The 23602-nt window shown below is 37.3% G+C and overlaps 1 protein-coding gene across 1 annotated transcript in view; it reads right to left on the bottom strand.

Moving 5' to 3' along the window:
- The window catches only part of vti1a (vesicle transport through interaction with t-SNAREs 1A), a 304045-nt gene that overhangs the window by 128212 nt on the left and 152231 nt on the right, over positions 1-23602 (bottom strand). Inside the window, exon 8 of the mRNA XM_043713163.1 lies at positions 23539-23600. Coding sequence (XP_043569098.1) covers positions 23539-23600 — 62 coding nt within the window. The remainder of the gene's footprint in view (positions 1-23538; positions 23601-23602) is intronic.

Here is a 23602-nt window from a genome sequence, read left to right as displayed (position 1 = left end):
CAAATTATGTCAAGGGGTCTCTAATATCGACTTGAACCATCAAAACAAGTGGAAGAGGCCTCCGTATAACAGCCAGTTTCAATGACAGCAAATCCAACAATCTAATGCTGTAGTAGGGAGCCAGTGTATTTTATAAGCTAAGTCTTGAATTTAAATGGAACTAAAGTTTCATACAAGAGTTTTTGAACAATCAGAGAGCAATGCTCCCTAATTGAAGATTTAATGGAAATATGTTGAAGGATATTAATGATAAATTACTTTTATGATTTTAAGCATTATTTCCATCAAAAATGAAATTAAGCATTGCTGATGTAAAACTGATAAGTACAGAAATCATGCTCTAATTTTGAAAAGATACTAGGACGTTACTTATAAGGCAAAGTTATCATTTACCTTGGATGGGTTAGAAAGTTCGAAAGAGGTGAAATCTCATGAAATTTTGTAGCAGCTAGCTAAAAATCGCTACATATGAATATACGAATTAGGAGCAGAAGTAAGCCAATCAGACTTTCAACTTTCTCCCACCATTCCAAGTGAATGTGGCTTATCTAATTACTGCAGATTCCTGCCTGTCCAGATTACCTATCGCCATCTTGCTTATCTAGAATCTACTCACCTCTCACTTAAAAGTATTTAAAGACTCTGCTTCCAAAACATTTTTGAGGAAGGTGGTTAAATGATATTTTGTGAGACAATAATTGCCTCAACTCTGTTTTCAAGAATGACACCAGTTCTCAAATTCCCCCAAAACAGAAATGCTCTTCTCTCATGCATCCTGTCATGAGCTCTCAGGATTTTGTTTCAATCAAGTTGCCTCCTAGTTATTCAAACTCCAGTGGATTCAAGCGCAGCCTGGACAACCTTTTCACACAACACAATCTGCCTATTCCAGGTATTAATCTTGCAAACCCTCTCTGCACTGATTCCAAAATATTTACATCCTTCCTTCAATGAGGAGACCAATATTGTGCACATCATCCTGATGTGATCCTGATCTGAAGTACAACCTTCACACTTTTGTATTCAATCCAGCTTGAAATAAACTATACTGTTCTGATATCTATTCTAATTGCATGTTGTACCTACTTTTTACAATTCATGCACTGGTACACCTATAACTCTCTACATCACTAAGTTTTGCAATCTATCATCATTTAGATATTACACTTTTTCTTCTTCCTGCTAATTTCACATTTCCAACATTAGACTCCATTGGCTTGATGACGTCCACTCACTTAGCCTATCTACATCCCTCTGATGCCTTCTTAAGTCTTCTTCACAACTTACTTTCCTGCATATCATTGTATCATCAACAATTTTCTGGCAATCAATCCTTTGGTCCTGTCATTTATGCTAGCTATGTAAATTATAAAAAGTGGAGACCTCAGTACTGATCCTGTGGCACACCATTCATTACATCTTGCCAAGCAGGACTGCAAGATGTTAGATTTTAATGGAGAAAGTGAGGTCTGCAGATGCTGGAGATCAGAGCTGGAAATGTGTTGCTGGAAAAGCGCAGCAGGTCAGGCAGCATCCAGGGAACAGGAGACTCGACGTTTCGGGCATAAGCCCTTCTTCAGGAAAGAAGGGCTTATGAAGAAGAAGGGCTTATGCCCAAAACGTCGATTCTCCTGTTCCCTGGATGCTGCCTGACCAGTTTCCAGTTAGATTTTAATGGCATTTCAGTTACATTGAAAATTTGCTTGGACATCCCATAAGTACATTATTTACTGCATTCAACTAATTATAAAAATCTGATTTGCATCTATGATGTAGGATTATCATCAATGCCAGTCTGAATTTTGTCCCTCAAGAAATCATACATTCCAAAGCACATTTTCCTCTATTGCTTGACCCTCCTCTCTTACCTTGTGAGATGCTATACAATTTTAAAGATAGAGTTCTTATTCCATAGTACATTTGATCTTCAATTTTTATAGTGAGCTTTTGTACCCTCTTTTAAATAGGTTAGGGATTAATTCCAATCTCAGTTGTAGCTTATTTGTACTGTGTTTTATAGCTGACTTGAACTTGCATCTCTGGGAATATCTATTATTAGTTTGTATTTCTTTTGGTTTTTATCATTAGCTTTGACTTATTTCTTGTATTTATTTTCTATTTGTTTGGAAACTCAGGTTCATCCCCTATTCAGCAGCAGTGTTAAATCGCCAAAGCTGAATCCTGATTTTTTTCCGAAAACTTGACTGCATTATCTTCACTTTTGGAATTTTCTTGAAATATTAAACACGCCTCATGTTGTAGCATTGCATCCTAAAATTGCTAAAGTGGCCAGGATCCACTCAATATTTGGTTTCATCACAAGTCACTCACTGTACAGACTGCAGTATTTTAACATTAGCCTCCAGGACTGTGTCTTTCTTTTGCGGATGAGGAACCTCATTTGAGTACTTGATAATTTTGTAGCAGTGCAAAATGCTCGTGTCAGTTCATTTGCAATATCTGTTAAACCACAATATTAGGTGAAAATAAATGCTGAGAACTTTACAGCATCTAAAAAAATTGGATTTTTGCATTTCTTTTTTCTGTAAATGAGGACAATGGACTAGCTGCTCAACTAACCCATTAGACAAGAGGAACTCTATTAAAGAGGAGAAAGATAAATCTCAAGAAACCTGTCAAGTTCACCCTGTAGTATAGTTCACACACATGCACTCCAATGGGAAGTCTGCAGAATGATGAGTGAGAACAAAAGGAATAGGATCTGGTGTAGATTGCTCCTACATTTAATAAGATCATTGTCATTCTGGTCTTAGTTTCAATCCCACTTTACTTCATGTTCTCCACAACCCTGAACTCTCCGATAATTCAAAAATCTTTCTACCTCAGACTTGAATATATACAATTACTCACCTTTCACAGCTCTATGGGCACCAGAATTCCAAAGATTCTCATCTTACTGAGAAAGGAAATTCTGCATCTGCTTTAAATGGGTGACCCTTATTCTGAAACTTTGCTCCCTAGGTCTAGATTCCCCAACAAGGGTAAATATCTTCCCAGTATCTGCCCTGTTAAGCTCTCTCAGACTCTTGTATGTTCAATAAGATCATTTGAACCTTCTGAACTTCAAAGAATATTTCCTCATAAGGAGTATAAATTTCAAAAGTAGGTAAGAGCCAGAATATGAAGCAGATGACAAATCCTTAGATAAATCAATGTAGGTGAAGCTAACTTCAAGGTTACATCTTCCAATATTTCTCAGGACCAAACATTTTTAATTCAAATAATTAGTTTAAGAACCACATGCAGTCCATTTAACATTTGTAATCTTTTAAGAATGTTGAAAATAGAAAATGCACATTCATTAAAATAACCTTAATGCAAGCATATGGTTAGAGATGCCTCAGATTTTCAAGCAAACGGCTTTCTTCCTTAAATATTGAGAATCAAAACCAAATTAGTCTATTTTCTTAACTAAGTCCATCTGCAAACATTAAACACTTTCCATGAAACATGAAATTTCCCATGACATTGTTGTAAAATGCAGACACATAATTTTTCACTTATTTCTCATCAAAACTGATGAGAAACTGATTTCTCATCAAAAGAAAATAAATTTACAATAGAAATGTGCAAATGAACCAAACACACAAGTGATGAACAAAGATAATTCACTTAAAATTAAGGTATATGTAATAATATGTGCTCATGTTTTGGCCACTTCTGAGAAAATACTCAGCTCTTTAATGTCTCTGAGCTATTCACAAAACTTTCCATGTTTTAGACCTTTCTCCCTTACTGATAAACAGAAAAGCAGAACTCCACCTGAGAGCAATTTGCTTCTTCTCTCCACCCCAAATGTTTTACGTTCGTCATTTTGTCTCTATTGGTTTTCTCAACCCATGACCACTTCCATCGAGAAGAACAAGCGCAGCAGATAATTAGGAACACCACAAACTACACGTTCCCATCTAAGCCATTCACCATCCTGACTCAGAAATATATCATTGTTCCTTCATTGCCGCTGGGTCAAAATCCTTGAACTTTCTCCCTAACAGCATTGTGGGTCTACCTAAAGTACACAGACCGTAGTGGTTCAAGAAGGCAGCTCACCACCACTTTCTCAAAGACAGCTAGAATTGAGCAATAAATGCTGAACTGTCAATGACCCCTATGTTCCATGAGTGAATGAAAAACATGAAAATAATCCATTTATCCATACTCTGTCTCCTATAATCAGTCCTTTAACCATGCTGACATGTTACCTACTGCACCATGTATTCTTACCTTATGCAGCAACTTTTGATATGGCACCTTATCAAATACTATCAACCTGTTTCCCTGTATCTACCTTTTGTTACTTCTTCATAAAGCCAGGTTCCTCCTGTAAAATTAAAAATCACACAACACCAGGTTATAGTCCAACAGGTTTATTTGGAAGGACTAGCTTTCGGAGCGCTGCTCCTTCGTTCCAGGACCTTCTCTATAACAGATGTTAGGCTAATAGGATTACAGTTTTCTGTTTTCTGCCACCCTGCATTCTTGAAATAAAGTGTTTTTTTTCTTCTTTCAATCCAATGGGCACTTTCAGAATCTAAGGAAGTTTGGTAGATTGTAACCAATGCAGCTACTAATTGCCATCACATCTTTTAAAAACCAAGATTTGGAGACGCTGGTGTTGGACTGGGGGGTACAAAGATTATAGTCCAACAGGTTTAATTGGAAGAACACTAGCTTTTGGAGCGACGCTCACCTGATGAAGAAGCGTCGCTCCAAAAGCTAGTGTGCTTCCAATTAAACCTGTTGGACTATAACTTGGTGTTGTGTGATTTTTAACTTTAAAAACCAAGGGTGCAAACCGTCCAAGTCCTGGAGACTTTTCAGCCTGTAGTCAAATTGTTTTCCTGTGACCTATTTCCTGGTGATCAGAATTGTTTTAAGTTCAGATCTCCCTGTTTGCAACTTCTTCTTAGTCTAAGTTTTATATCATCATTCTATTGTTTTAAGTTTGGTTTCTTTAATCATTTCCTCTCATACTGCCTACAACATTCTGACATTTTGATGAGATTGTCTTTGTTTTTCTCAGCTATTAGCCACTTACTCAACTGTTCATCTGCACTTATTACCCTTGGACAGAATAATTATTGGTTTCTATTCACTTTAATCCTTGCGAATTTACTTTCAGCATTCGTGAGTTACAAAGAGAATTTGTACTGACATTTCAGGTCAGGCAAGGACATCTCTTGCTAACCTGCTGTTTTTTTCAATACTGCATGGTGGTTTTGAGGTCTCTTCTCACCAATCATAAACAATTTCAGGTTTTCAGGTGCAATACGTTTATATGATTTCAGGATAAGACTTGCTTTAATAGTCAATTAATCTCTGATCTAAGAATCATTGTAGTTTGTGTGTCTGGCAATTGTCCCAATATCAGGAATCCAGTTTTTGCCATAGTTGTTCTGACTCCATTTCTGTTACAATTTCACCCATTTAATTGTCATATTACAAGTGAAGTTATCACAGTTTTCATCACTTATGCCGTTAATTTCAGCTGGCTAGTTTCAATACAGGGCATCCAGTTCTGTATATTTAATTTGTTCTGATCATTTGCTCTTTTATAAGTTAAGTCATACTCTCCATTATCTTGGTGGGGTTTCACAATCTGTTTTTCCCCTACACCTATCTCAGGATTTATGATAGCGGTAGAAATAAATTTACAGAAGTTAGAAGTACACAATGGTAGAACTTCTTGCACCCAAATTCAACATTCTGCAAGCTCTAGCTCTGTTTGGGAATACTTGCAACAAATTCAAATATTGGAGAGTTATATAGGAGGGAAAGGATGTTCCATCTGTAACAGTAGGGTGCTGATTTCTGAGGTGTCAATGGTAATGCTTATTGACTTGCTCCCGCTACTGTATTTTAATGAAAGGCTTCTGTTATTAAGCATTGTATGTCTGCATCTGCTCATTAGTCCAATGGTACCATTTTCAGAAATTCTCCAAGCATATGCAACATAGGTAGAAGTCTGTCCAAACAGTTCACAATGCCAGAATGATTTTACAGTTTTTTTTTGCTGTTGCTTGGTTTTTCATCCAAACTTGATTAGAATGAAGAAGGGCATGGTAATCAGAGTTAAAACCCTCTGCTCAATTTCTTGAATTTTAAATGCACTTATTTCATCTTGTGTTCTGTGACCCAATGCAGGGAGTTTACCTCCAGTAATGCTTCTGTTCATTATCTCAGCAAACCAGAATCTCCCATAATAATTTTTTTTCAATAATTATTAAGATTTCACATAAGCTGCAAGAGAATACTAGAGGTGCACACTTTGACAAGTCTTCAACCAATTTTAAGTAACCAATAAAATTTGCATCAGACATGTTGCAACTTTTGGTATTTTAATGGTTATGACCCTTCTCTCTATAGTCTGCTCTGGATGTTCCTTTTTATAGGTTAGTAATCATTGTGGTCAAGGTAAATTCTCATTCACGCACTCACAGACTACCTTGATCACTGTATCTGTACTAACAACCATTGAGTTTGACTTACTTTATTACATGAAATTGCTTTATTCTATCCATTTTATCATGAATGAGGGCAAAAAGGGGACATGAGAGAGCTTTGGCAAATAGGATTAAGGAGAATCCAAAGAAATTTTATAAATCCATTAGGGACAAAAGAGTAAGTAGGGAAAGAATAGGACCCCTCAAAGGTCAGCTAGGTAGCCTATGTGTGGAACAGCAGGAGATGGGAGAGATACTAAACAACTATTTTGCATCATTGTTTACTGTGGAGAAGGACCTGAAAGATGCAGAATGTGGGAAAATAGATGGTGACATCTTGAAAAATGTCCATATTACGAAGAGAAGATGTTGGATGTCTTAAAATGCATAAAGGTGGATAAATCCTCAGGACCTGATCAGGTGTACCCTAGAACTCCATGGGAAGCTAGAGAAGTGATTGCTGAGATATTTGGCTCATCAATAATTGCAGGTAAGGTGCCAGAAGACTGGAGGTTGGCTAATGTAGTGCCACTATTTAAGAAAATGGTAAGGACAAGCTAGGGAACTATAGACTGGAGAGCCTGACATCAATTGATGGAGGGAATCCTGAGGGACAGGGGTTTCATCATGGAAAGGCAAGGACTGTTTAGGGATAGTCAACATGGCTTTGTGTATGGGAAATCATGTCTCACAAACTTGATTGATTTTTTTAAAGCAGTAACAAAGATGATTGATGAGGGCAGTATGGTGGACGTGATCTATATGGACTTCAGTAAGGCGTTTGATAAAGTTCCCCTTGGTAGACTGGTTATCAAGGTTAGATTAATGGAATATAGGGAGAACTAGCCATTTGGATACAGAACTGGTTCAAAGGTAGAGGAGGGTTGCTTTTCAGACTGGAGTCTGTGACCAGTGGTGTGCCACAAGGATCGGTGCTTGGTCCACTGCTCTTCATCATCTATATAAATGATTTGGATGTGAACATAGCAGGTACAGTTAGTAAGTTTGCAGAAGACACCAAAAGTGTAGTGTACAGAAAAGAAGGTTAACCCAGAGTACAACAGGATCTTGATCAGATAGGTCAATGGGCTGAGGAGTGGCAGATGGAGTTTAATTTTGATAAATGTGAGGTGCTGCATTTTGGAAGGGCAAATCTGGGCAGGACTTATACACTTAATGATAAGGTTCTGGGGAGTGTTGCTGAACAAGGAGAGCTTGGAATGCAAGCTGACAGTTCCTTGAAAGTGGAGTATCAGGTAGATAGTATGTTTTAGTATGTTTTTCTTTATTGGTCAGAGTATTAAGTACAGGAGTTGGGAATCATGTAGCTTTACAGGACATTTTTGGAATATTGCATGCAATTCTGGTCTCTTTCCTATAGGAAGGATGTTGTGAAACTTGAAAGGGTTCAGAAAAAATTTACAAGGATGTTGCCAGGGTTAGAGGGTTTAAGCTATAGGGAGGGCCTGAATTAGCTGGGGCTGTTTTCCCTGGAGCGTCAGAGGCTGAGGGGTGACCTTAGCGGTTTATAAAATAATGAGGGACATGGATAGGGTAAATAGACAAAGTCTTTTCCCTGGGTTGGAATAGATCAGAACTAGAGGGCAGAAGTTTAGGGTGAGAGGGGAAAGATCTAAAAGGGACCTAAGAGGCTACTTTTTCATGCAAAGAGTGATGCATGTATGGAATGAGCTGCCAGAGGAAATGGAGGAGGCTGGTCAATGCAACATCTAAAAGACATTTGGATGAGTACATGAATAAGAAGGGCTTAGAGGGTTATGGGCCAAGTGCTGGCAAATGGGACTCGCTATCATTTAGGATATCTGGTCAGCATGGACGAGTTGGACCGAAGGGTTGGTTTCCATGCTGTACATCTCTATGGCTCTATGAACTACATCAATCTTGAGTAAATAGCACACTGGTGGGAATAATGAGAAAGTGGCCATCTGATATCTCAAAACGTGAAATTCTTTGGTATATCTCTGTCACTTTTCAACATCAATTGTAATGGATTGCATAGTTTTCTTAGTTAACTGCAATTACTGGCACCCAATTAAAAATCCAAAAGCTGTTTTTACAAACTATTTGCCCTGACTGAGAAATAATAATACATTTAGCTGCATTATTTGTCATGAATTCAACTGTCCTCTTAAACATTTTATATTTTAACAACTTTTTTTAATACTCCAATATTCGCCATTCTTTTCTCTTGTAATCTACATTTTATTTTGTCTTACCATTTAAGTTGGAAACACGTAACAAATACATTAAAAGTTATGGGAAAATTGCCAGTAACCATTGGCAACCATAAAATAGTTTAATTTTTAAAACCGGATTAGTTGTGGTGTCAATAAATATGTGACTATGCGGTTCATCATCCTATTATTTCCAATCCCGAGTGGATTACTTGCCAATTGAGAGTTCTTTCAATTAGAATATACAAACAAATAAATAAGGAACAAGAGTTGGCCACTTGGTCCTAAGGGTTTGCTCTGCCATTCAATAAGATCATAGCTGATTTTAACCTCAACCCGACATTCCTGCAAATCCCACCCCCTCAATAATCTTTCATCCCCTTAGTAATCAAGAATCTACCTAAAACAATTTAAACATTTGATATACACTGCTTTTTTTATGAAGGACATTCCAAAAACTCTGAACCCTCCCCTGACAAAATATGCTTCTCTCTCTCTTTTCAAAATGGATGACCCCTTATTTTCAAACTTTGCTACCCTGTACTAGGTTCTCTCACAATCCTTTTGACATCCACCCAGTCAAGTCTTCTCAGAATATTCTATGCTTAAATATGCCTCTGAATCTTCTAAACTTCAGAGGATACAGTCTTAGCCTGTCCGGTTTTTCTTCATAAGGAAATCCACTCTTCGAAGGTACGAGTCAAGTAAGCTTTTTCTGAACTGCATCCAACACATCAACATCCCTCAGTAAAGATGATGATCAGTATTGCACACACACTTCCGCAGAAGCGATCTCACCAGTGTCCTGAATAACTGAAGCATAATCTCCATACTGTTGCATTCAATTTCCCTCACAATAAAATATAGCATTGCGTTAGCTTTTCTGATTACATCCTGTACCTACAGGTAGTTCTTCTATAACGTGATGGTAGCGTTCTTGAGCAACCCTGCATTATAGAAAACTTGTGCTTTAGAAACAACACTCAAGGTGTTGGTGATGTAATTGTGTAACACCCAACACACGCTTTAAAAGATTATGCTTTAAAAACAGTGTCCCCAATTCATCAATTGCGTTACAGCGAATTCACATTAACAAAACGCGCGTAAAAGCAGAACAACCTCTACATACCAACCTTCTGTGATTCACGTGTTAGGGCATCCAGATCTCAGACATTTGGACAGGTACATGGACAAGAAAGATTTAGAGTGTTATGAGCCAAACACAGACAAATGAGACTAAATTGATTTAGGAAACAAGGTTGGCGTGGGCAAGTTGGGCCAAAGGGTATGTTTTCATGCTGCATGACATAATAATTTTGAGCTTTGCAACCTCTCACCATTTAGATAATCTGCTGCTTTTTTATTCTTTCTTCTGAAATGGACAAATTCATTGTATTCCATTTGCTAGATCTTTTCTCACTCACTTAACCTATCTATATCCCTTTGTAGACTCCTAATGCCTTCTTCACAACTCACCTTCCAACCTATCTTTGTGTCATCAGCAATTTCAGCTACCGTGCTTTTGGTCCCTTCATCAAAATTGTTTATATAAATTGTAAAGAATTGCAAATCCAGCAACAACCCCTGTGATACACACATCTCATGACCACCTTCCAACCTGAAAATTCCTACTCGCAACATCCTGTTAGCCAGCCAGTTGCTATGTTTTCCCTGACACTATCCATTTTTATTTTCTGCAATTATCTTTAATGTGGCATCTTATCAGTATATCCACTGATTCCCCATTATCTATAGCACAACTTACATCTTCAAAGAACTCCAATAAATTGGTTAATCATTAGTCTCTTTTGACAAGACCATGTTGGATGTGCTTGATTACTTTGATCTTATCTAAATACCCTGTTGTAAGCTCTTTAATAATAGCTTGTAACATTTTCCTTATGAGAGATGTCAAGCTAATTTGCCGGTAGTTTCCTACTTTCTGCCTTCCTCCTTTCCGCTCTTTTTGAATAAAAGAAGTTATAGTTAAAATTTTCCAATCCAAAGGCAGCTTTGTGCAAGTTGAACAAGTTTTGGGCAATTAAAACCACCACAATCCAAAAGAAGTGTGGACGCACATCAGGAATCTCACTAGTTATTTTTTTTTAAACTGACCCCAGGATAAAATCCATCTGGACGTGAAACTTGTCAACTTGCAGTTCCAACAATTTACTCAGTACTACTTCCTTGGTAATTGCAATTTTCTTTATTCCCTCCTGCTATTTCAATTCCTGATTTACAGCTTCACCCGGGATGCCACTTGTATCTACACTTGTGAAGACTGATGCAAGATATCCATTCAGTTCATCTGCCATCTCTTTATCCTCCATTTCTAATTTTGCAGACTTGTTTTCTACAGGAGCAACTTTACTCACTCTTTCCTTTTTTAAATATCTGAAGAAATTATTCCTGTTTTTTATATTTTTAGTTTCTCTCATAGTCTAACTTTTCTCTCCATCTTTTAGTAATTCTCTGTTTTTTAAATATTCTGTCCAATCTTCTGATCTGCCAAGTATTTTTGCACAATTATGTATCTTTTGTTTGAATGGGAAACTGTCTTTGACTGTTTTAATTAACCGTGCAAGTCCATCCCTTAGAATTTTCTGATATGCTGGAATGCATCTATTCTGCATTTCCTTGAATATCCCCTTGTTTGCTATTGAATCTCAATTGACTTATTCGATGAACTAAGTTGCCAGTTCACTTTCAATTGTCATTATTTAAATTTAAAACAGTAGACTTGGACTCTCACTCCTCTCCCTTGAACTATATGTAAAATTCAATTATATTATGGTCAATGTTCTAAAGAGATATGGAACATAAATGTGAGAAATGGAGTTCGGTTTCAGCTTGAGCAGATTCTGACTCAAAAGATAGAACTGTCTTGAATGGCTGAATAGCCTGCTCTGTTTATAAGTTAGCAAAGTGGCTAATGGAGTGTTACACTGTTTCAAGGGAATTGAAATGCATAAGTCAGAAAGTGATACTTCAGTTCTATTAGGTCTTGGATAAACTTTTGGGCATGAACTTCAGAAAAGGTATAGTGGTCTTGGATAGAGTACATTGCAAAGTCACTTAGATTACATAGAGGCTGAAAGTGTCAGGTTAGGACAACAGGCTGCATAAACTTACTTTTCATTCTCTTGAGTGGTGACAGCTGAAGTATGATCTAGATCATTAAAGATGATAAAGGAATTCAACAAAACAGACAGAGAACTTATTTATAGAATCTAGAACAGGGATAGTGTATTTATGATTAGAGATAGGATATACAATAGCACAATTAAGATTTTTTTTCAACAAAAGGATAATGCAAATCTCTTTCTAAAAGGCTACAGTTGACTGGCCAATTGACATATTTAAGACTGAGACTGTTAGATTTTAATGAGGTAGAGCACCAATGGGATATCAAGCAAGGATGGCTGAATAATTTGGTGTGCAAATCTGCCAATACTCAATAAACTGCCAAAACAGGCAAGAAGGGCTAAGTGGCTTGGTCTTATTCCTTAGACTTAGGTAATTTACGATCCAAGGCGAAGAAAAGCAATGATGGACAGTTAACAAAGGCGTACTGTTCTGACGTAACACTTGGGTAGCAATTGTTAGCCACAAAGCTTTTCAGCAAAAAAAATCAGTGCAAATTTCTCATGCATTAGTAATTCACAAGATTTTAATAAAAATTAGTTACAATTATTCTGACAATGCTACACTTGTTCTATGTTTATTAGTGACAAAACAGTTTTGTGATTTTGTACAGCACCCAGTGAGCATTCATTTGACTATGTCCTTCCCAAAAGGTTTTATGAACATCAAAAGTGGTCAAATGAAATAAGTGCTTTGATTGCAGGAGTAAAATTCAAAACAGCATCATGCCTTTACCTGTCATGAATGTGCAACATGGCAATGTAGAAGTCTTATTAAACAAAGTAGTTACTTTAAGCAATGATTTATAGCAGTTGTTAATGGAAAATCCCAATGCCAATAATGTAAGTGCAATCATTAAATTAATCAGCTTAACATCGTCTCAGTCAGAGATATTTGTGTCAACACAGGTGTGCATGAAACCCTATGACTTAATGCTGCTGCTTTACTGTTGAAATGTTCAAGTTTCATAATGTGGTAGAATCTTGTGTTGAGGAATATGCACATTACTATAAAGTATACATTTCTGTTGCAAGGAAATTAATATTGGGTGTATATGGAGCAATGAAAATGAAAACAGAGCAAACTATAATGGACGACTTATACACAATGCTTTGGCAGCAATTTAAAATATACCTAGCTGCTGAGGTAGTGTAGCAGAGAGAGGCCTTTATCCAGCATCTGGCCATGCAACACTGGACTTGGAAATCTTTGATATTGACACATAGCAACAAAACTAGAAAAACTGGACACATTCACCATGATGAGCACAAAAATGTCTTGGTTCAATGTAAATGAGTAAAATACAGGAAAGTTACTTTTAATAAGCATTGTAAAAGTAATTATCTCAAAAAATATTGAATAAAAATATATGCAAAAACCACTGACTTTGACCTATTGTAATTGACACATTGCTGCTACAGCACATCTCTATGATTGTACACTTGTATTGTAGAACCATTATCTGTTGTTACCAGTGCTTTGGAATTCACAACAAAAATGGGCTGAAGTCTAAAGTGTAAGCATCCAAGACAACTAAAACTGCTTTTATTTGAGGCAGTTGTGCATAATATAAGCAAAACATTAGCTAATACATTCCTTTTAAGTTACAGATAGCTAATATCTTGTGTCTGATAATAAAGATATTGAGCTGAATTCAACAAACTTGATGATACCTTTTACTTCCTAGTCATTTGATATAGTCTCAATTGACAGATTCTGATTTGTAATCTGTCTATTTAACTCCAAAAAACTACATACATTACTGTAGTGCAACATTTAAGTTTCACAAAACACATTATATTAATTGTATGTAGATCAATTTCTTTGTCCAAGATTTGAATCCAGTTGAACATTATAAGCAATCTGATCTTAAAACAGTATTTGAAACAGTTCTTCAGCATTGTTTACCCATAACACCAAAGTCTCAAACTCAGTTCTTACTTCAATTTTTTAAATATCTTTGGCTTTTCATGTTTGAAAGGGCAATTCCTTTCAGGACAAAAAGGAGTCAAGTTAATTTTATGTAGATAACATATCAAACACCCCTTTGAATGTATATACACCATTAGCGGACATGAACAAAATGGTGTGCGACAGAATTCTGTGCCATAGAATATGAATACCAATATCACTCAAGATAACAATTCAAAACTGAGCTAAAATTAAGAGTAGGCATTACATGGATATGAATATTCACTTTCAAAGTAAAGCTTCCATCTTATTAATATGCACATTGCTCTAGGGATGCAGCGTAACCTCTAGGTGATTTATCCAAATGAACATCTTTCACTTAATCCTAACACCAAGTGGGCTATTTAACTGCACAAAGTATCAAAATGGTTCGTGCCAGATTTCCATGAATGAAATAAGTTAGATATGTTTAGTCATATTACAACAAATAGCCTTTGTGAACAAAATTCTCCAAGACTCAATCAGAAAGCTTTCCTGAAAGAAATGATAAAATGACAAGTGCCTGCTTGTTGAATATTGAACACTTAAATTGGCAACCTATGAGATGGTCAACCCAGCGAGTAAAATAATATATTGGCAATATTTGGCTTCGAAGATTCTTTCATAAGCTTTCGTTAGGCCATCAAAGAAACAGACATTTTTATTTGAATATTGCTCGAGTGAAGAGAAGACTTCAGCCTAAATTTTCACAACGATAGAGAAGGTCTCCATCTTGGCCAAAATGATACTAGATCCCCGTGTCGAGAAGTCCTTCTTCCAACCTTAGCACCATTTTTCATTAGATGAGGTAGAGGGGTTGGATTGGGGTCAGGGTGGGGGAGTGAAGAGTGGAGGAAGAGAGTAGAGGAGAAAAGAGGACATATGGGACGGTTTGCAATTTGCACACCCATGGTCCACGGATGCAACCTGTACATATTAAACTGCCAATGCCTTCAGTCAGTCCTAATTTTCATTAGAGAAATTCCAAAACATGACTTGTTGGTTATGGATTTTACAGCAGAAGGTTTAAACTTACTGGAGTTCTTTAGAAAGTTAATACCTGTTGGGATAGGTCTGGGGACCCAATTAGAGGTAAGGCACACTTTGGGAAAAGCCCATTGGCCTTTTGGACTATTGATAATAAATTTTCAATGTGTATGAAAAGGTGGATAAGCTCATTGCAACAGTGAAATGCATAGGAACTGGGACGCTATCAAAGCATTTAAATCTCCTGCCTTAAAATTTCAAAATGTCTGCAGTTAAAAGTAACAGTGCTCTGACCATTTCACATAATAAACCTGAAGGCTTCAGTATTGGATTTGTGCCACGTGAATGATTTCACAACCTATCATTATCATAGTGGGGTTTCTGTCAGTTCACAATTTGATTGACAGCTCCAAATGTTTATCAAGTCTTTGATTCAGGCCAATAACTACAAATGCTTGCTTTTATAAAGAATTGAATAATTGAAGGAATTTAAATCTAGTGAATGTATTTTCAACAATGAGAGTGTTACTTATAAATAGTAAAATAACCAATAGATAATGAAAACTTTATTTTGTTTCATCTCATTTTTGGTCCTCTCATTAGTACTAAGTGAAATGGCATGGGAATGAAATCCCAAATCGGTAGTAGATGGGGCCATGAGTTGGCATAGATGAAATAAAAGGCCTTGGCAGAATGGATGGGGATATGAGGTGGCCTCGCTTGGCAAGGAGAAGTAAAGGGGAATATGCGTGGGAGCGAAAATGGTGAGAGTTAGGGAGTTATTTTCTGTTTCAGTCTTTTCCTCCGAAGTCCCTGAGCACTGTGGAGGGCCTTTCACAGAACACACCTTGACAACCAGCAACACCTGTGGCTACCTCTGCACTATTTCTGGGAATGGCAGGCTCAACACCCATTGAAGGGCGTTTCCTCCCAAGCTGGGTTTGCAAAGTCAGGTCGGGAACAAGAATTCAGGGCTTTGTTGCTGTGAGTGGCAGGGTACTTTTAATCCAAGTTGGACACTTGAGTGCCTTCTACCTTTTAACTGGCATGGAAACCAATCCTGGTCATCTCCACTGAGAATTTTCTTCCCTCCTATCAGTGTACAAGGATAATTTATACTTGAAGACCTGTGTGAGCAACATTTGAGTTGATCAGATAAATCACTTGCTTAAGACATGCAATATTGTGAGGCATGTTGCTAGAAAAAACACTTTCGTCTACAAATCAGGAGTACATCTATAATATTTTGACACAGAAGATGTTTTAGAAACCTGCATCTGTTTCAACTGAATGCCTTATTCAAGGCAGAAAAATCAGGTTCCAAAGCTAATGTGGATGATCTGCACATTTTCCCATACCCCACATATCTTAACAATTTCTATTTCAGCAATTTTTGCTCAACAAGATAATCTACACTCAAAGCTACCATCCAACTAAAAGTACATTAATGTACTTTTAATTGAACGATATCGTTCTGAAATTATGCATGAAAGGCTGACTATCATTAATTCCAGCATCATCAAAAGCCATATTTAATGAAACAAAAAAATGTAGATAATTCTATTCATAATAGAATGTGCAGTTTGTATTAAATAAGGGTTAAAAAGGCTTGAAGCAAAGAATTTACTTCCCTAAACAAATTTATCACTAGGTCTAATGATTAACACATGTTCCAATATTCACAGAATAGCACAGGCCCCTTAACAATGCCCTAAAGGAACCAGAATTTTATAATGGGGTTACAAATTAATTTCCCACTGTATATTATCTTTATTGATGTACATGATAAATACCTTTCACAGATGGCACACAAAAGGCAAACTTGCAATGGCTTTCTTATGGTAAACACATTTTTCAGAAAGCTGCATAATTAATGGACAATTTTAAAAGAACACTTTTCTTCGCTCTTGTCTAACTAAATAACTGCCAATCTGTACAAACAAACTACTGATGGATGGCTCGCTTTTGTTTTTAAAATTACGATAAATACTTTCAGAAGCAAATCTGAAGCATGTCAAGCATAAACATGGTAAAAATATGTCCGACTGGAGTATCATAAATCCTGATTTGATTCGGCCAACCTAAAAACAAACGTACCAGTGTCGACCACATTTTTCTAAATGCTATGTCTGATTAAGCTATGCCATTAAGTGACAGCTGAGTTCAAGCTGAACTTTAACATTAATATGATATTATTTAAATGACTTCATGTTATTTTTGCACAAAAAATGATGAATGATTTCTCGACACCCCAACTGACATAACGCAGGCAGACCATTTAATGAGTTTTGACAAAATGGAGACATATGTAGAATATTTGTTACTGAAACCGTCATTGTGGGCCTTTGGCAGCACTTGTTTTTGATTGTCTGCAGGCATTGAAGCATCTATTTCAATTCCTACTTCCCTTCCCTCTGAATTGTGAATTTAGCTAATGTCATTTTTAAGGGCATTTACATATTACTCTTAATCAGATATTTCTAAGTTACGGTTCACAGGCAGAAATATGAGGTTTCTGTAAAATGAGGCAATGACAATCAGTAAAGTGAACCTTTGTCAGTAACGGTTGGTGTTGGAAAAGGTTGTTGTAAGAATACTTAGAGAAAACAGAAAACTGACAAAGATGTAACCCCATCAGTGTTATTCATATATCAATGGACAAGCTGTCTTTAGCTTAAAGGCATGAAAATCCTTATTTTTGAAAAAAAAGTCTTGTTTGTTCTATTTGTTTTTGGTCAAAGTTGTTCACCTTTGTTCACCATTGCTTAAGTAAGTAGTCGAGTTTAGAAATTACTCATTTGTAGGCTAAAAGTGGTGCACTTTGTTAAACAAAAAAACAATAATGTTCTAATTCTTACTTCCAATAGGCTAGTATGCTTGCTGAACTCACATCAAACTTCTGGACAGCAAAGGTATTAATATAAATTAAAAGACATTAAAGTGGATACTGCAGTGTAGCATATTGCAATGTACGTTGATGAGCATTCCCCGAATGTAATCCTTTCAAAAGATGTTGATTGGAATACGAAAGTAGACAGATTGCCTAAATTACCTTGAAACAATGGGACATTTCTCTAAAACTGCTTAATCAAAGCAAAAAACACATGTTTGACCATGTATCCTTTTAAGTCTCCTTCCTCCAAAACTGGGAATCCAACTAAAGCAACTCAGATAAAAATAAATGAGATTATATTTTGGGGCAATATTAAATAAAGCTTGAGTTTTGGTCTAGTGGTAAATCAAATCTAAATAATAAGAACTGTGAAGGAAGCATTTTAAGCACAATGTTCTTAGGTTACTTGTATATTTCTTAGGAAGGACCAAAATCTAGCAGTTTTGCAAGAATAAATTTCCAAGTGTCTATGTCACCTGTTCCCACTTGGTACAAATCCTTAATAATCCCTAATCTCCAGCATTTACCTGGAACTGAGTGACAACTGAAATGTAACAATTGTTGTGTGTAAGACAGACTAGATATAGTGCTGAGAGCACTTACACACTGTACGATGCACATACAATGTTCTTGCTTAATTACCATTAACATTCTAGGCTATGTTAGACTTCAAGTTGACACTGAGTGAACAGTGGGAAATCTCTCCACTCAAGATGCAGTGAACTCAAAACCCAATAGATCCATCCAGTCACGCTTCATCTAATTACAACGGATGAGTGGCCAGCGTAAATGATGCACCTTATATGGAATTTGATGATTGGGAGGGAAGGCAGTCCGGCAGGAAGCTACCTCTTAAAAGTAGACTAATGTCCTGAGAGGAGAATTGCATTCTCTAATGGTGGTCAGTGGAAAGAATAATTGAAGCATCATTTAATGTTCTAAAATCCTTTGAGGCATTCCAGGAGGTGCTTTTGAAACATAGTGAGCAATGAAGGATTATCTTCTTTCCCTCAGTTGAAAGACAGATGGCTGATCAGGTCAATGGCTGCATCATATCTGAAGGTACTGGCTTCAGTGAAGGGTAAGGATAACCCCTTCATGATGAGACTTCTCTTCACATCACTGTTGTTGTTACATTAATCCTGCTTTAGTTTAAGGGCTATCAACTACTTCCTCTCCCATTTCACACTACGCATGCAAATCTCAATGGGACATTTCACTGTAATGTCCTTCAATTTACTCTCAAAAAATTGCTACTGTTAGTTCCCGCACCCTTGACAATACTTCTGCTTTTCCTTGAAGTATGCATACAATGCTATCTTGACTTGCACATCAACAAAGCATACAAACTAATCCATTGTCAATATTTGTGTAGGAAAAACCAGTATATAAACAAGGGAAGATTTAAGAACAAGAGGATTGCTAACTGACTGCACATTTGATGGCCACTAATATCATTAGCAGAGACAGGATGGGCAACATCATTGAAATATGACATAAATCAGAGGGCTTTGCACAGTAGGGTTTTTGAGAATCCTTCATTTTCCTTTTTGCTGAACTCCCAATATTCCAAGCAGCAAAGAAATCAGCAACCCCATCTAGCTGTTGAAATAGAGAGGTCTAACTAGGAGATGGTTAAGGTTAATGCAACAGCCAAGAAGTGACTTAGTGGAGAATTAGCTGATCTCTTGGGCTCCACAGAGGCTGACAGGTGTTGTACAGATTTTAAAGGCCTAACCTTTATAAGAAAAATGTTTTCTGTGTACCAGCAAATAATTCTGTAATGAAGGACAGAGAATGCAGTCACCTTAATGGGCATTGCAAATGGACAGTCCTTATAGGAGTAAGAGGCACCACAATTAGCAATTCTCTGGGATGCTCAAACTTAGAATATAGAAGTTCCACCACCTCCACCTCGGACAGGCTCGAGATTAAATTAAATAAATTTCAAACCAGATGTCATACTATCTGCTTTCTCATATATTGGATGGAGTAGGATTGCCAACTCTATTTGGATGTATTCCAACTGCCCAGCTCAAACAACTTTTCCTCTCATCTATCTCCAAACATTTTATAACTAATTAACAAAGGTGTCCAAAGAAAATATCAAACGTATATTTTTTTCTAAATGATCCTATAATATTTTTGCAGAAATGAGCAGAGAAATTAATTTTTAATTTATGTCGGCTCCAGGACAGTCCTTGAGGGTCAGAAAACCTTGCGGAAGTGCTGAGCCACAGTCTGATAGCAGGGCAGTTGTGCAATGAGAATAGAACATCTTGCCTTCTCATAGGATGATAACACAATTGGGATCCTTGCCAATTTCTCAACCAGCGATCAGCCCACATCCCCCCCACCAACACAAAGCCAGCTGGGCTAGATTATCCCAGGCCTGAGCCCTAAAGGTTTCCAACCGCAAGCGTTTTTAGGGCCTTCGACAGAGCCACGGCATCCTTCCAGCTTCCTGCATTACAAACACGGGGAAACAGCTTGCATAAGTCACAATCATCAACAAAACCTACAAGTCAGGTTCTATGAGTGAGAACCAGGGTGAAGATTAGCAAATAGATACATTTATAGTTAGTAAAATGTTGAAACTTTTGAAAAGCTGTTTATGCAAAGAGTATTTCTGGGTAGATGATGGCTCTGCAATATTATTTGAAAAGCATATCAATGTTGTCAGTGGGCACGTACAGTTTATTTAAGGTGGATGAAATCGACTGTAATTAGATATGACAGAAGAACAGCATGAAGCACTCTCAACGACTGAAGATCTCTAATTGTCCTTTCTGTCTCTGTACTGTCAATGGCGTCTTCCTCACCATTCTGAAGGTTCTTATCCCATGATGGTTCTAAGGATATTCCCATTGCAGAGCCAAGTGTGTGGCTTGTCTTGCGAAAACAACCAGATCTTTTTAGGTAATAGAATTATTGCTGGTGGTGCGTGTGCGCACATGTGTTTTTTTAAGATAAACTATTTAGAACAACTGCCAAATCAATCAAGAACCTGCACGATGTTCAACTGGTAGGAATGCACCAAATTTTACCTTCACATAATCAAAGCACTTACAAATAATGAGGCAGTAAGAGTTATCACAGGACCATAAGATTCTGAAACAAAAGTTGAACGTTTGGCCCATGAGTCTGCTCTGCAAATTAAATGAGATCATGGTTGGTCTGATAATCCTCAGCTCCATTTCTCAACTTTTCCCAACAGGTCAATTGCTTTAATGATTAAAAATTTGTCTATGTATCCTTCCGCCTGGTGAGGAGGTTTTTGTTTAAAATATAATCGGTTGCTGCTGCACACCATTCACTTCTACTCCTACATTCTTCCCTCACACATGCCTTGGTGTACACATATGTGGTTTGGCGGTCAGAAAAAGTGCTGTTGAGTTGTGTGTTTTTAAATTCATTATGGGATGAGGGCGTCGCTGGCTAGGCCTGCATTTGTTGCCCATCCCTAATTACCCAGAAGGCAGGTAAGAGTCAACCACATTGCTGTAGGTCACATTCAGGCCAGACCAGGTAAGGATGGCAGATTTCCTTCTCTAAATGATGTTAGTGAAGCAGGTGGGTTTTTCCTGACAATTGAGAATGGAGTGTGGTGCTGGAAAAGCACAGCAGGTCAGGCAGCATCCGAAGGCAGGAAAATTAACATTTCGGGCAAAAGCCTTCTGCCTGAAATGTCGATTTTTCTGCTCCTCGGATGCTGCCTGACCTGCTGTGCTTTTCCAGTACCACATTCTGGACTCTAACCTCCAACATTTGCAGTACTCACTTTCACCTTTCTGTATTAATAGTCTAGCGATAATACCACTAGGTCATCGCTTCCCCAATTATACGTATGGATATATTAAATAAAAGGCGTGTACTTGGAAGCTCCACAGTAGTACAATGGTTAGTATCCCTGCCTGCCATGTAGGAGAGCAGAGTTCAATTCCCCTCCAGGGAGTGAATGGCCGTGTGTAAATAAGGAAGCAGTGTTTAAGTGGGAGCTTTGCTGATGCAATGGGAGTGTCCCTATCTCTGGACCAAGAATTCCAGGTTCAGGTCCCAGTTAATCCAGAGGCATGTAGTAACATCTCTGAACAGGTTGATTTAAAAAAAAATCTAAAGCAAGGGGTCTTGTAGTCGTGTCCCAATCTTTAGGTCAGCACATCCAAGTTCAATCCCTCCTGTCCCAGAGGTGAGTCACAACAAGTCGTGTGGCACAGTGGTAGTGTCGCTATCTCAGAGGCCTATTCCAGAGTGTAAAATAGCAATCTGAACAGATTGATTAGAAAGTATCTGAAAGAGCTGTATAATTATCAACAATGCTCCAGAGGTCAGTACTTACAAGTTGATTGAAAAAGTACAGAACTGCTGCTTCCTCCTGAATGTCTATTGGCTTTTGGACAGGAAATGGTCCAGAAGGAAAAAGGTGGAAACCGGTGTAGGTTTACAGTAAGATCCTTGTGAATCTTAGTCTTTTGCTGCCTAATGCAACATCTGATCTGTTAAACATCGCTGGTCCCAATTTACATGTATGAGTAGGATCCCCAGCCTGGAGCTTTCACTATCTAGACCAACCAAAAAGTCAGAATGGAACAGCCTCCATTACAAAGTCCACAGTTTATACAGTTTTCAGCACTCACATTTCCTAAACATAAGTGAGAGATTATTTACGTTTAAATAAGAATGTGAGATGAAAATTGGTCCCGGTAGTATTTAATTTTGGTGTCTATGTACAAATAGATTTTTATTCTACAAGCAGAATACAGTCGCTGATTGGGCCCTAATTTCCAAACTTCGTTCTCGGAGGACTCAATTGTGGGTATTAAAAGCATTTGTTTACATTAAAAAGACAGCATCACCTGCCCAAAAGGAAAATAGTATTTTATTGGTGAAAATGGTACTCTTCTATTATGGTATCAAATATTAACATCTGATCATTCATTGAAAGTAGGTGCCTTCACATGACCCCCTGATTGGGCCCTAATTTCCAAACTTCGTTCTCGGAGGACTCAATTGTGGGTATTAAAAGCATTTGTTTACATTAAAAAGACAGCATCACCTGCCCAAAAGGAAAATAGTATTTTATTGGTGAAAATGGTACTCTTCTATTATGGTATCAAATATTAACATCTGATCATTCATTGAAAGTAGGTGCCTTCACATGACCCCCCCCCCCCCCTCCATCTGAATGAATCCAGTCTGTCGCTGGTACCTCCAACATACTTCATTTTCTGCCTCTCATCACCCAATTACATCTGCTTTTATTTTTTCTTAGGCATTATACACCTTATTTTATCCTTGTAATATAACTGGCAAATTTGGGTGTTCCTACTATGACCATTTTTGTAAGAGACTGCCAGCTTTCATTACAAAGAATCAGCAGAGAGCAGAGAAAAAAAACAAACTCGAAATGACCTCAAAACGCCAAAACAAATTCTGACAGAGTTCAATCAAACTGTTGTAATCACTAGTTCTTATACTTGATAATGTAAATCTGCACTAAATTTAAAACCAAGAAACTAAACAAATAGTAATCAAAATTTTATTCAAAAACATCTCATATCACCTGTATGGATCAGTGTTTTACATAAATTCAATCATTAATACTGGCACTCCCATAGCACACAAGCTTCAATTATCAACCAAAAATGCTTTTCGTCCAGTTAGCATGAAACAACATTTCCACAGAGTATCAATGCACAACTTGGATTATTCTTTATGTGAGATGAATTTGTACTCTCTGTACTGCATGCACTCAGCAAAAAGCTACATAAATGATAAACAGGCATTGAAAAGGAATAGGAAAACTCAAATCAAACCAATGGCACATGTGCTGGGAGACCTTCATTTAAGAAAGGGGGAAAGTTATTTATATAAAAAGCACAACAGATTCCTACCTTGACCTTACCTTCGCAACATTCCTGTCAAGATCCTGGAGCTCTTACCAAGGTTGGTATCAGTTTCACGCAGCT

Source organism: Chiloscyllium plagiosum, chromosome 22, assembly GCF_004010195.1.
Source record: "Chiloscyllium plagiosum isolate BGI_BamShark_2017 chromosome 22, ASM401019v2, whole genome shotgun sequence".
Taxonomy (NCBI): Eukaryota; Metazoa; Chordata; class Chondrichthyes; order Orectolobiformes; family Hemiscylliidae; genus Chiloscyllium; species Chiloscyllium plagiosum.
This window is presented reverse-complemented; position numbering and strand designations above follow the sequence as displayed.